Source organism: Tiliqua scincoides, chromosome 2, assembly GCF_035046505.1.
Source record: "Tiliqua scincoides isolate rTilSci1 chromosome 2, rTilSci1.hap2, whole genome shotgun sequence".
Taxonomy (NCBI): Eukaryota; Metazoa; Chordata; class Lepidosauria; order Squamata; family Scincidae; genus Tiliqua; species Tiliqua scincoides.
The window spans coordinates 144,233,945-144,249,040 of NC_089822.1; the positions used below are offsets into that span (position 1 = coordinate 144,233,945).

General features: G+C 43.2%; 1 protein-coding gene across 2 annotated transcripts in view; it reads left to right on the top strand.

The window, feature by feature from the left end:
- Positions 1-15,096, top strand: part of AXIN2 (axin 2) — a 43,857-nt gene that overhangs the window by 13,471 nt on the left and 15,290 nt on the right. For both annotated transcript variants that reach the window (XM_066613760.1, XM_066613761.1), the window contains exon 4: positions 11,091-11,193. In XM_066613760.1, the coding sequence (XP_066469857.1) occupies positions 11,091-11,193 (103 nt within the window). The remainder of the gene's footprint in view (positions 1-11,090; positions 11,194-15,096) is intronic.

The window sequence follows — 15,096 nt, forward strand, 5'->3', positions numbered from 1 at the left end:
AGTAGGTACTTTCCCTTCCTGTTTTCAATAGAAACATCAATATTTTAAATGGGGGTATTGATATAACTTGGGTTTCCCATCCTGGCCCTAATTTCACATGCTTTCTTATGTCTTTGGTATACTACCAGCACTGTAGTCTTTAAATCTGACTTTGGGAATGTAGTTTCTTCATCGCTGTCATCCTTTTGGTGGTGCAACAGATCTGTGCACAATGAGAACCTGCACTTTAAAGATTCCTAGATGTCAGATTTTGTGCAGGCTCACTTATTCCCCCTCCCCTTTTTTGGTTTTCTAAAATGTGCCTGTGGGTTTAGGGTTGGTCTGATGAAAAAGCAAATTCCTGCCTCCCTTCCCTCTATTATTGAACAACATTGACATTAAATAAAAGCGCTACATCATTCATTTTACTTCTTGCTGGCTGTGGTTTGTATGTGATCATGTGTCAACAGAGCATTCATTGGGTTAGTCATTTCTGGACCAATGTTGGGTCACTTGGGACTCGCAAGGCTAGGATTATACCCTCTCTTCACAGCAATGCCAATTGTAGGGCCTTATACAGATGAGAGCACTGAGTGAGAAATAAAGTGCATGGTGGATGAAAGGCTTAACTGAATCGCTTTCAGCCTATTGTTAGTCTAGGGGAGCTTAGAGGGGATAAGAGGGTAGCAGGCCGCTTTGAAATTTACTTGAACAAGTGAATAGGAGCTCCCCATAAAGCCCTGCATGAAAGGAGCCTGGCTGTTTTTTCCTGCCATAACAATAGCCAGTACAGGCTGTGAGGAGCAGGGGAAGCTTGCCTGATTAAACTGCTGGGAGCTTCAAGATATGGGGAGGAGGTGGGGGGCAGCATGGCTTTCAATAGGACCCCAAACGGTTGTATGGCTTTGGTGAGCAATCTACCAAAACTCAGAAATCTCATCAGTTCCTGCTGCAAACTGATCCAAAAACTCCCTTCCCTTCCCCCCTCTTCCCTTGAACCCATTGAAATGTTTGAATTTCCTGTTGTCTTGATGGTGAAGAAGCAATCTCAAACTATGAAGGAGATGATCTGTCTGTGTGGGATACTCCTTCCTCTTGGAGCTATGTGGCTAATATTGCAGGCTCTTGGAGCACAGCACACTGAAATGCCTCAACAGCTGTAGTCAGTTGCAGTAACACTAGCATGTGTGTCAAGTTGTATTCGTGTGTTGAATTTCCTTCCCAGCCATGAGTGTAGGAAAGAGAAGGTGGGGGGGAGGGGAGGAGTGTATTTCTTAAATCCTTGTCATGGGGTTTTGGAAGGGAATGAAATCAGCTGCTGCTGTGGTAGATTTGCCACCTTTGATGCAGGGGCATGACATCCTGGTGTCTTTCCTTCAGCAGCATCTAACTGCCAAATTGTGCTATTCTACATACCACAGTGTGTGTGCATGCAGAATATGGGTTACAAGCTGAAGGACAGAAGCTGGCTCAGTTGTGCTCTGTCTCAGGCAGACAACTGAAGTCATTTGTGATCTGGTCTGTGTTTTGTGGCAGCTCCAGGTGGCATTCCCAGAAAGGAAAATGCACAATCCTTTTCTGAATTTCTGTTGAACCCCCCAGGATCAATGTTGGGGTTTTTTTTTGTTGTTGTTTAATCTCTTCTTTTTGGTGTTGGCCACAAAGCATCAGGCAAATTCAGATTTCCATTTCTTGATGGGAGGAAAGACGAAAGACGACTTTTTATTATTTGGTTATATCTTATTTATGGATTTACTTTGGACACAGGGGAATACTGCTGAGCAAACTTCAAATATTACCTTATCTTACAAACCAGGCTTTTGATGTTGGCAAGATCAGAGGCTCGTTTCAGAGCCATTGCCAAATGAAGATGGGAGTGAATGCATATGCGCATGAGTCTGATATTTCAAAAGAAGCAGGGGAACTACATTCAGGTTAGGTCAGGCACATCTAAGTCAAAAGGCTAAGATAATTGGCTCAGCTTAAATGGCAGCTGACTGGAAGGAAGACTTCAAAACTAGTGTTTCCCCAGAAACAGATTGGCTTAGCACCAGGCTGGTTAGCTGAAACGTTTATAATTAAATGGTGCTTCCTGGTGCCTAAACTTTGGAGTCCTGCAGCCCAGAATTGGATTTGAGAACCACACTACACACTGCACACACAAACACAACACAGGAAAGTTAGCACAAATTTTGTACTGCTGTGAAAAAGAAGGGATTGCAGTAGAATGGATATTTGAGATTGTATCTTCTAAATTGTCACAGATCGTATGTGAATTTTGGATAGACCAAACTTATTTTAAAATGCCTTTTAATATAGTAAATGTTGCACTTATGGCTTTCATATCCTATCCTTTATCCAAGGTAAACTAATAGCAGCACAATTTCATCTCCTTCTTCCTCCACCCCCAATTTATCCTCACAACTGAGTGATAGCAACTGACCCAATGAGCTTCATCACCAAGTAGGAATTTGATCCTGGGTCTGTCTTGATCTACACATCACTGACTTGATTTTTGATTTATCAGATTTGTTTCTGTCCTGCTCTCAAGGAGCTCAAGGTAGTTTGTGTGTGAGAGAGGCCACTTTAGCCTTGCTACAGTCCTGTGATAGAGATTAAACTGAGACACAGTATAGCATGCCTCCCAGTGGCTATGTCTGGTGCCTCTGTGTCTGTTTTTTTTTTTAAGATTGTGAGCACCTTTGTGTTCAGGAACAATCTTCTTTCTCTGTTTTTGATACATAAGTCACTTGTATATAAATATTCTTAAAATATAAAAGCGCTTTATTTACAATCTTTTGTTTTCCTTGACCTTGCAGCTGAGGTGAGGTTACTGTTGCTCCAAGTTTTCAGTTAGGAAACCTCTGATGCTGAGTAAACAACTTGGTCAAGGTCACCCTGTGAATCTGACCAAAATGAGGTTTGAACCAAAAGTAAATCTAACCTGGTCTCCACTGAACCACCCTGAATCCCTTTGGCTATCTTTGATGGATTTAGAATTCTAACACCAGCTGCAGGCCTTGGCTGTTGTTAGTGTATTATCAGTTCTTCCAAATCTCTCTTATTTTAAATGTCCAGGATTTTACAGGCTCTCTCAAATCCTCATTAGAAGACCCAGTTCTGTTTCTCAGGGCTGTTAAGTAATGCCACCCTCTTACTAAAATGAGATTCACCAGCCTTATTCTTTAATTTTTAATTAACATCTTCTTTCAAGATAGCTGCTGTTTAAGCAAGCCAATTAAGAGGACATCCTCATTTATACAAATTAGTGGGATAGGGAGTATTCAAAACATTTGGGATAATCGGAGAGTGCACTGAATGAAACGGGGCGCTGCATGAACTTAACACTGATGTAATTCTGCATGATGGATTCAGAGTGAATTCATATTACCAGGGTTTCATCTGAGGAATTTCTGTTATGTTGCTCCTTTCCAGAAGCAAGATGCTCCCCAAATGAGACAACATAAAGCAAGCAAATATACAATTATTTTGAATTGGGGTTTAGGTTTCTCGATCTTTGGTGTCCACCATGCCATATATCTGGAAAAATGACACAGGCCTATAAAACTGAGGGTCAGAAAATTTTTCCCCCAAACTTTATGGTGGTTTGATATGAATTTGGGGTGCTGATTCAAAAATGGCATCAGTTTTGCCCTATCACGTCTAGTTTTGGAGATATGGCATAGTCTCATTTGTGAATGGTTCGAGCAGCTTCCTCATGAGGAAGCCATGATGTAGGCTTCCTCATGAGGAAGCTGCTTGAACCATTCACTAAAGAGGCTATGCTGTATCTCCAAAACAAAATGTGATAGGACAAAACTGATGCCATTTCTGGAATCAGCACCCCAAATATACCCAGGAATTGGTGTAACGTTTAAGGAAGCAAAATGTGTGTTGGCCTGTGTAATCAAGAAAGCTGCCAACAGAAAGAGAAGCATTATGTTTCCACATAGCTAACCAACTCTCGCTCCAGGTCTCTAGGAATATTGAACATAGGATATTGCCTTATATGGAGTCAGACCTTTTGGGTTGATTAGATTGGCTTTGTCCACCCTAACTGGCAGCAGTGCTCCAGCGAAGGGCTAGCCCACTCTTGAGGCTTGGTGAAGTGCTTGCTTCAAATGTCAGGCTGGGGTGAGGCAGCAAATTAAAGTGGAGTGTCCCATGCCTACCTCTCACCTCCCTGTCTCCATTGGCCACTCAGCTGCTTCACCTTGCTTTCCAGTGTTCTTCTCTCTGTTTGTTCCTCTGTAGGAATCAAATTAGGGCTCAAGCACTGATGCATGCACACACTTTTTTTAAAAGGGGTTGTGGAAAATTTGAACACCTCTTCAGAGATGACTTCTGCTATTGCCTTCTCATTTATCTCAAAGCAGAGCTCCTTCCCAGCCTATCTACCCGAGGTTCTTGAGTTAGAGATGACAATGACTGAATCTGGGACCTCATTTGTACCAGCTTTGTGCGCTGTTGCTGTTCTGTGAGCCCTCCCCAGGCACTGCTCATCACTCGTCCATACCTTTCTGCCATCACATGCATTGCTAAATAGATTCTTAGTTCAGTAACCCCAGTTTTTTCACCAACCTTTTGTTACATTTGTCCTGCCCATCTTATCCCTTATTAAGCTCTAGACCAGGGGTCTCCAAACTTTTTGGCCAGAGGGCCGCATCAAATATCTGGTGCAGTGTTGAGGGCCGGAAAAAAAAATTAAATATAAAATTTAAATGAATTAAAGATGGAACTTAGAGTGAATAAATGAACGAATGGGCTCATTCATTCAACCTCTCTGGCTCTCAGAACACCCTCCAGACACAACTAGAGCACAGCTGCAGTTGTGTTCAGTTGAGTGGGCCAGAGGTTCTCAGGGGACAAGAGGCTGGCTGTGGGCCAGATAGAGGCTTGCCACGGGCCGCATCTGGACCCCGGGCTGGGGTTTGGAGACCCCTACTCTAGATTGTCAACGCTATGGGGAATGACTTGTTGCTTTTGCTGTAAAGACCCCTGGTGTACACTGCGTGTGTGCTCATCATGCACCGCGTACCCTAGTTCTGTTTTAATTATTCTGAGATTGATTGTGGTCTTACAGTTTGGAAATTCTTCCTTTCGTCTAGCCAAAATCTGTTTCTCTGTAGTTTCATCCCATGGGTTCTAGGTCTGCCTCAAGAGTCACACAAGTTCCCTTCTTCTGTAAGTCAGCCCTTCTAATACTTGAAGTAAGCTACTATCTCTCTCCTCGGTCTTCTCTGCTCTGGGCTAAATATATCAAGTTCTTTTAATTGTTCCTCAGAGGACTTGTTTTCCAGATCTTTCACCATCTTAGTTGCTCTGAACCCACTTCAGTTTATTAGTGTTCTTAACATGTGGTGCCCCAGACAGTGAAGACTGACCATGTGAAGACTGACTAGTGCAGAATAGAGCAGAACTAAGATCTGGGCTTTGTGCTTCTGTTAATGCAGCCCAGTATCATAGTATTAACCTCACTTTTTTGCAGCTGCATCACACTGCTGGAACATGTTCAGCTTGTTGTTGGTTAAGACACCTAGGTAACTCCTTTAACACATGCTACTGCCAAGCCAGGTTCTCCCCTCGCCCAATTCTGCACTTGTGCCTCTGATTGTGTTTTTTTTTGGGGGGGGGGGGGTATCTGCATGCAGGACTTTTCATTTGCCTCTGTTGGGCTTCATCTTGTTGGTATGGCCCCAATGATTGAACCTGTCAAGATTATTTTGATTCCTGCTTCTGTCTTCCAGGGTCTTAGCTATCTCTTCCAGCTTTGCATCATCTGCACATTGGATAAGCATTCCCCCTGCCCCCTCATCCAGGTAATTTATAAAAATGTTGGAATAGCACAGGATCCAAGATAAAACCTTGTAGTACCCCATTTGATCATTGTTGACATCGAGCCATTTATGAGCAGTCATTTGAGATGGTCAAACCAGCACTGAACCCCTAATGGTAGTACCATTTAATCCACATTTTACTATTTTATTTGCAAGAATATCGTTCAGAGAAGTTTGCTGCAGTCTGTTCCCAGCAATCTCATGGTGTAGGCTAGTCTATCATCTAGATAGGAGGATGGAAGTCCAAATAAAAAGTATATGTGCCTGTGCACATACAAGCAAGCATGCCTTTTTGAACAGCCTAGTAGTTCAGTGTTAAAATATTGGAGTTGGTGCAAACCATCTTTCAAGACTCTCTTCAGCAAACCCGGAAGGACGAGCAGTAATATAGAATTTATGACTGTTCTTCCCTGCAACCAACCTTGATGGAACTATGAAGCTTCAAATTTAGACTTGTTTGAAAGTAACATTACATCCAACAAGACTGAGACTAAATATAGTCTCTGCTCTAATTTGAAAATGTGCATATTTTGAAGGCTTAAGACAGGTGAAGTTGCACAAGTATAAATGGTGCTAAATATTCAGCTCTAACCACTCTAATCTTGAGTGAAAAAAATGCAACTTTGGAAAGATGTTTGGCCCTGGGCATGTCTCCTGTGGAAGAGAGTTCTCCAACTGAGATAATGCACCACCTTTCTAGACTAGACATCTTTTGCTAGGTTAGCATGGTATGTATGATCTTACTAACATGTTATTTTAAGGCAATCCTATAAGATTGCGTTGGGGATGTTTAGAAGTGGGGGAGATCTCTTGGACTTAGTTTTGAGTACTATAGATGAAAACCGACTCCCTGAATTGCTCCCAGGAAACAGTAGGTGGCCAGGGCTGCTGTTGGGGTGCTGGGGCTCCAGCACTGCTTTCCCCTGTTCTGTCCAAAACAGGAGGGAAGCTTCTGTGTTCCACAGCCACTGAGGAGTAAGTGCCATCCCTCCAGAGGTTGGCCCCATGTAATGACACTCCTTTTGGAAAGTTTTAATGCTTGCTTGAAAGAGCAGCGGGATAGGCCATTCAGTGTCAATAGAAATGGTTTTTAGTAGATGTGAACCTCTGGATGCAAACTTAAAAGTTCTGAATGAAATGCCACAATTAAAAGCTTCACAACCCACAATAACTTGGTGAACAAACCTCAAGTCCGTGTGGAAGTGGGCAAGCAAGCAGTGACTTGGGGGTTTGGCCTTTGTCTCACCCTTCTTAAACCAGCAAACCCTTAAGTGCTGATTTGGATGGACAGTGCAGCTTGGATGCAAGCCATCTTGTACTTTGTAGCTGCTAGAAAAATTTACAAATCTGTTGGGAGCAAATCTTTAATGCCTTGTGCCCTGAGGGACAAGCAGAATACCTGAATGGAAAGCTTTCTACCATTAGGATGGGAAGTACAAGTCACAAGCAGCCCAAGACCTGCTGGGTGTCTCACTGAAATCAAATGCCTTTATTTTGCACTTTAAAAAATTGCTCATAAAGCAGGTTCCCTAGATTCAGTCTCTCAAACTTTTTGGATATTATGCCTTAACTGAGTGATACAGTGCCTGAAATATTCATGAAATTTGGCTGGAAAACACCACAGTTCTATTAACTGTCAGAAGGTGGGGTGGCTCTTCATTGGAACTGGTGCAAAACCGATGGCTTTTTCATTCATTTACACACAAAGTGGGGGATGGCTGTAAGATTGCTGTCCATCTCTTGGAGTGCAGGTCTGGCAAAACATCACTATCAGCCCTGCTCTGTTCAGATGGTGAAAATGCATTGTTTTCTAGGCTGTGACTTAAGGAGGTTGCTGTACTGCTGTTTGGAGAAAGAAAGAATTCCACTGAAATTCTATTTGAAATGGACCATTGACTAATATTAAGGCATTGTTCCAGAAAATTGTTTTCTTTACAACTAACCAGCCTAGCTAAAATAGTCCAAACAGGAACTCCTATGCCAGTGCCCCAGTTGGTTCCAGTCAGTGTCATGCCTGGAGAAGTGGGTGGTATCCTTACTTGGGATGCTTTCTATCATAGTACCTCACAGTGGGCCACGGGAAAGCAAAAAGCTAAAACCGGGACTCCTATCAACTATTTATTTAGAAGAATTGGGTGTCCTACATCCCTGGAGCTAGTTTCTTTATCTGGGACTGAACAAAACCTGGAAAAAGCTTTCATCTGGGACACTAGTAAGTAGAGGACAGCCTTGTGGAAAGCCTATATGGTTTCCCCATTCCAGACAAGAGGGCCTTTTTGCATAGTCGAGGCCTGACTGGTACAGGATGTGCACAATGTGGAAAGTGCTGGCTTTTGTAAGCTTTCCATGTGAACCTAGCACAGTTGCATGGCTTGCCTACTTGTGTGTAACATTCATCTGCCAATGATGTGGCAGCTTGGGTCATGCTAATGTTTTTGTGTTAACACGCAAATGAACCTGTCCGGTATATGTGGCACATATATTTAAACCTGGCAAAGCACATATGGAAGCATCTATTACATAGATGAGAGCCTTTCTCTGAGAACCTGCTGTGAGCATGTTTGTTTGTTGCTGTCTTTGGGATGAATGTGTTTTGCTGTTCAGCACCTGAGGAAGAGCTGCAGTGTGAAGCACTCTGGGGCACCTTCCAAATAGTTGAATGGTCTTGTGGCTTCCTCACCCTTTAGATTTCCTACTGTTGCTTTCAGTCAAGCACTCAGACTGTAGAGATTAAGAAGAAACCAAATAAAGCTCAGGTCTCCTCAGGGAAAGATCAAGTTAGATTTGAACCAGGCACCTCTAGGTCCACATTCCAGTCTCTTAGCCATTAAGCTCCACTAGATCTCAAAATCAATATATCAGCTTCTTGACTCTACTGATAAAGTATGTTCTGCCTGATAAACAAAGAACTTGTCTTCGAACCAGCTTACTGGACTATGAAGTCCACCAGATTTCCAAGGAGTGGGAAATTCAGGGACTGAGGTGATTCCCCCCACACCCAATCCCTTAGGTCAAACCTGCTTAGTGCCCACAGCTTATAAAAAGTGGGAGTCATGTACCCCCCCTTTGTTTGTGCCCATGACTAACATTGGTTGCATCTCACACTCCATAGGGGATAGCCTGCTCATCTCGCTAAGAGTGGGCGCAAGGTCCAAGAACATGGAACATCATGAGTAAGTAGGGTAGGGAAAAATACCCAGAGACGTCATGTCAGATTTTGTTTTATTTGCCCATCCCTGCCTGTGTTTACCCCCACTTTTTAAAAATTCTTGTATCTTTATCTCAATTCCTATGATATCTTAAATGATATGAAAGTTTTATATTTTTGCTTTAAATGCTTGGTTCAACTTAAGGAGGAGTGGATTGCCACAACTCCCAGACTACTCGTAATTCTACTACTGTTTAATTTTAAGGGGAGACTCTAGATTTTGGAGATCCTTGATAACTTGGGGAGGGGGGAGGTTTTTCTAAGGTGGCCTCCTGCTATGCGCTCTGGCTTTGGGTAGAGGCAGCGAAAACTGGTTAGACTTGAAAAAGTGAGGTGGATGCCAGTCATTAATCATTGGGAGTGGGAAGCAGATTGGAGTGGCTCTGTCTGTGGTGGGCTGAAGGGAAGTGATGGCAGCTGATGGTTAAAGGCATCTATATGCTTTTAGGCATAAAGGAGTCTGTAGACACTGAAACCATATTTGCCACACAAAGTGTGGGGCCACCTGAAGTTCGCTCCTGAGTGTTGGAGACGTGACCATTGGGGTAAAGGCATACATAATATATAAAAAGAGAATTCTTTGCATGTTCTCAGCCATGTGTTGAGCCTTGCTTTGCAACTGAAACAACAGATGTGTGTATCTGCAAATTGTATATAGGCTTGGCCACCTGTCTTACTCATCCCCCTCTGCTGTCTTTGCTGCACTTTGAAAAACAAAAACATTCATCCATTCATTCTTCTTATTCTTATTAATTTTGTTTTTAAAAGGAGAGTTGAAGTGCAAAATTGCTCCAGGGAATTGTGGGGGAGGTTTATTGGTGTCATCATGGAAGGCCAGCCAGGCAGCATGAAACACAGCCAACACATGCTTGAAAGTTGCAGTTTCTTTTTCCCTCCAGAGCTTGTCCCTGGAAAGAAAAGGTATATTTGGATTGACTGCAGTGCAGATGCTTCCAAAGCAGCTTCACTGCCCTCAAAATGTTACATCTATCTTCATCCTCTTGGTTTTCAGGTGGGTTTCTAAGAGCTATGTTTACACTGACTGTTTTCATTCACAGGACCAGTTCATGTTAGACAGTGACACGTTAGACAGAGACACCCACAGCTCCCACCACTGGAAAGTTTCACAATTTCTCTTTAATACATTTCAGCTGAAGTGGGGATAGAAGCCACATGAATCCAATTTGTGCTGTTGCAGTTCCTGCTTCAGCATACCTTAGAACCCAGCCCATAAGTTTGATTCAGTATGCAGAGGCAGAAATAAAATGTAGGCTTCTAGCTTGAATTATGATTTCTCTTCCCATTCACGCCAACCCACATGAATACAAAGCCATCAAAAATTAACAAAGTCAAGCAAGAAGTGATGAAGGGGGAAAAAGCCATAGCAACTAGATAACAGAACCTGACAAATAGAGCATGTTCTCATTTTGCCCTGCAGGGTTTTTACTCAGAAATTTCTTTGGGTTTAGTGGAGTTTAAAGATGGAAGAGGACGTAACAGCCTTTGATTGGAAAGCTTGCCTAGTTGTCTGAAGGCTTGGCATCTCTTAGGCCTGGCTTCAAGGCTGTGTGGGTTTCTAGACAAAAGACTACAATCTGTCCTTCAAATTGTTTATTCCACAACCCGCTACTGCAGCCATTTTCAACCACTGTGCTGTGGCACACTGGTGTGCCGCGAATGGTCTGCAGGTATGCTGCGGGAGTTCAAGGGAGGGTCACTTATTAATAGGGCCATTGGAGGATGTGAGCCTCCCACCAACAGCATGGTGTGCCTTGTCAATTGTCAAAAAACTGATGGGGTGCCTTGAAAATTTTAGTACCTTGTCAATGTGCCCTGAGGCAAAAAAGGTTGAAAACCACTGCACTACTGTATAAGTGCTTGTGAGAAGGAGAATTGTTACAGATTTCTACTCCAATTTGTGAGACTTTTCAAGGTGGCCAATTTCTGATTTCAAGGGGTCTGGGTCTGTGTACATGACTGCATGTGAAGACAGTAATAAATGTTTGTTTTCAATGCATGGGAAGAGCTTTGGCTGAAAATATTGGCTTTTTTTTTTAAATTTCTAGTGATGGGATCCCTCCTTACAGACTCGGGAGCAAGAAGCAGCTCCAGAGGGAGATGCATCGCAGCGTCAAGGCCAACGGGCAAGTTTCTCTACCTCACTTTCCAGTAAGTACAAGAGTTTACCATGCTGAAGAGAGAACCCTTAAAAACATCTGACTCTGAAATGTTAATATTTGCCAAGGTTACCTGTAAAGAGAAGCCACTGAGAACAGCAGAGTGAGAGGTTACAGTTGACCCTTCTGTCTGAAGAATAGTGATTGCATATTAGGAATAAATCTTAGCTGACTTAAATGGATGTATCTTAATTGGCAAGTCGACCTCAAGCTCCATATTCTTTCCAATTATCAGCTTCAGTTCTTTCACTTTTATTGTGTTAATGCAAGGGTGTCCAAACATTTTGGCAGGAGGGCCACATCATCTCTCTGATACTGTGTCAGGGGCCTGGAAAAAAACAATTAATCTACATTTAAAATTTGAATAAATTTACATAAATGAATTTATTAGAGAGGGAACTTGAATGAATTAATGAAGGTCTTGTAGTAGCTCAAGGCCTATAAAAGGCCTTGCACAAAGCAAGGCTAGCCTTTCTTTCATTGCCAGTACTGCATCACAGATGTGAAACAGCAAGTAGTGGAGGGAGCCCTCGTCCCACAGCTCAGGTGAGAGGTTGAACAGTTGTCCTCATGCTGAGAGCAGTTGCATCAGGCCAGCATGGGCTCCAGCAAGTCTCTGGAGGGCCAGAGGCTCATTGGAGACTGGGGGCTCCCCAAGGGCCTGATTGGGAGCCCATGAGGGCTGCAAGTGGCCCCTGGGCCGGGGTTTGGGCACCCCTGTGTTAATGTATTAGGGTGCAATCCTAATCCCTTATGTCAGTGCTTTCCAGCACTGACCTAAGGGCAATGCAGCTCTGAGGTAAGGGAACAAACATTCCCTTACTTTGAGGAGGCCTCCGTGAGTGACACCCAACTGCAGGATGCAGCACATGTCCCATTGGCACTGCTATGCCAGTGCTGGAAAGCACTGACATAAGGGGTTAGGATTGCGCCCTTAATGTCACAAAGATATGAGAGAGCCTGGTTAATTGGATCTTTTCTGCATAAATCCTGCTTATTCATATTTGGTCTCTTTGACCAGCAGTGGTGTTTTGGTCAGGCTGTTGGGTCTAACAAATGGAATGAGCCTTTCTCTCCTGTCTTATTGGCATCAGTCAACATATTTCTGGGCATTGCTAAGTTCGGTTGTTTCAGACCAGTTTGCTCATAGTACAAAGCACAATCCTTAACCTTTCTTTTAAAACTGTGTGGATGGATGATAGAGAACAGGTAGGAATCCTAATCCCTCTCCTGGCTGATTGTTTATATGGATAAAACATGATATCAGGCACCTCACATTAGCAATTGACATGGTAGATAAGCCGCCTTAAGGCAGGGGTGTCAAATTTGTTTCTTATAGTGGGCCAAAGAGCATTCCTGGCGCCTGCTGAGGGCCAGAAATGACATCATTAAGCAGGAAGTGACCACTTTATGGTCATGGTAGATGATGGTAGATGATGGTCAGAAATAAGCACTTTGTTCTCGCATAGAAACTCATTAGCTGCAAGTGACAGAAGAGAAAATATGTGAATCTTGTCTGTAATTTCAAGATATGAGAGAGCCCAATTATCATGCTAGGAGAATGGAGTGCAGGTGTAGAAATTGCTTATGGGGGGCACATCTGGCCAGTGGGTGTTATGTTTGACAACTTTGACAACTCCTAAGGTGTGCTTCATTAGGATGAATGAACAGTTCATCCATCTGAATCTTAAAAGAAACAAAAAATTTAGCAAGAGAGTACTCCTTAGTGAATGGGAAATTCTTTCTGATATGGAGCCCAAAGTCCTTTTTTCTCTTTCCCCTATGGAAAACTATCTCCATGATTGCTCTGGCATATACTATCTCTGCACTGAGTACCATAAGCTGATGACTGACAAGAAGGGAGCTGTGTCCTTTGTACCCTGTTTGTGAGCTTCCAGAGGCATCTGGCCCGCCTCTGTTGGAAACAGGATATTGGATTCTTGGTCCAATCTAGCAGAAGTGTTCTCTTTTTGCTTCTCCCTTCCTATATGCTTTTCTTCCCTAAACTGAAAACTCGATGTCTTGATCAACACTAGCTTAAAAATACCCTATCATCATTAGAAAGATGAACACTGGATGCCCCCCCCTTCATGGACTATAACTATAGGCCAGATATGTGACATATAGATTAGCTCTGGAAGGGCTACTGGAATGTGTCTGCCTTTGCCCATCTTGAGCCATGTGAATAGAGGGTTGGGGGGGGGGGGCTCTGAGAAGTTAGAGTTCCACAGAGAGCTTTTTTGGGGGGCGGGGGGGAGGATCTTGCTTTACATTTTCAGCTCTGCTCCTGGACTTCAAAGAGAGAGAGAAACACCAGGAGAAATCCTGTGCTCATTGAAGTCTCTGGGAGTTCTGCTATTTATTTGAGTGGAGCCAGGATTTTTCCTACCCGTTAACAACTTCTTGGCAGGAAATAGATTTCCCAGCTTCTCCAAAGGAAGGAGGATATTTGTACCAAATATGTGCCTTCAAAAAAAAAAAAAAATTCCAGCTTTTCCTGCCTGTTGGTTTTTGAGGCTAGGCAGTTAATCTGGTCCTGTATCTTTTAGGAAATTTGACTTGCTCTCTCATCTACAGTATAGCAGAAAGTCTCAGGAAAGATGCTGTTGTAATTGATCCAGTGGATAATTCTCTGCAAAACTGTTTTCACAGACAAGTACAAACTCATCTTGTCTTATGGGTAGTGTAGCCAAATTCCTGTTCCTACTATCTTTTTAAGTAGGGGGGGGGGGGAATCCTAGGGTCTGTGATATATGGGGCATTGCTTTGTGCCTATGTGCCCTCTCTTTCATTTTATTTATTTATTTATATTTTCCTTTTCTTTCCATAAAGAAAGTTCTATAGTCTCTGCTTGTAAATTAGATTATTTTGTCCTGGGGCGTGCAAATCGACTTTCTCTGTAAGGCAGTGCTTTGATCAGGGAACTGAATAGAGCCAGCTTGTGTAAGAGTGACAATTTCCAGCAGAGTGGCCTTTTTCTACCCTCACATCATTTCTGAAGCTAAGTGGTTGCTGGAGAGAGAGAGAGGCCCCACCTCATCTCATGGGTGGAATGCGAAAGAGTTGGCAGTTCAGTTTTCTGTTGTTGTCTTTTTTAAAGTGTGTGTTTGTGTGTTGCACGCTTGCAGAATTTAAGGGTAAAGGAGAGAAATGGCGAATGCAGGGAGATGAGAGGACGCAATGATGGGGGGCTTTCCCCCCAGTCCTTGCTTGCTTTTGGCAGAGATTCTCGTTTGCCTTTTTATATTCTGCACTTGATTTGGAGATGTTCCCTTTTCCCTTGATAGATCTGCTTGAGGCAGCCACGCTCAGCAGTGTATCACTGCTTGCCTGCAGCAGCTTCCTTCATTTTCTGTACAAAGAGATGGAGGGCGGGGGGGGGGAGAGAAGAGAGAGGGGGGAAAAAAGAGAGAGAGATCTAGGACACTGTTGAGACAACACTACCTCAAAGGTGCCCAGTGTGTAGCCAGGAAATAAATTACCAGCACTTCTCTGATCTGCAACCGGTTGACTTCTTTTTTTTTTTTAGTTCTCGTCCCTTTTTCTCCCCCATCTTTTTTTTTAAATTTCCAACTCCTTTCTGTTTATACTCCACTTTTATTCCTTGAGTTAAAGTCTCTCCCTCCCACCTCAGAGTTTTTTATTTGATGTTTGACAACAGTCTTTGAAGATTTTCTACTTCAGAGTAGCTACTGATGGGCTGGTTGTACTACAGAGAGAACAAGCAGGGTTCCTCGGAGTGCGACCAACTGCTCCTGCCGAAGGCAAGCGCTATTGGGGAGGATGTCACTCCATGAGGCCACAGCACTAGCTCATAAAAATCCAGAGCAGACCATGCCTAGTTGCGGTCGTCTTTTCATCCAAACATGGAGACACAACAAGCTTAACGGGGCCA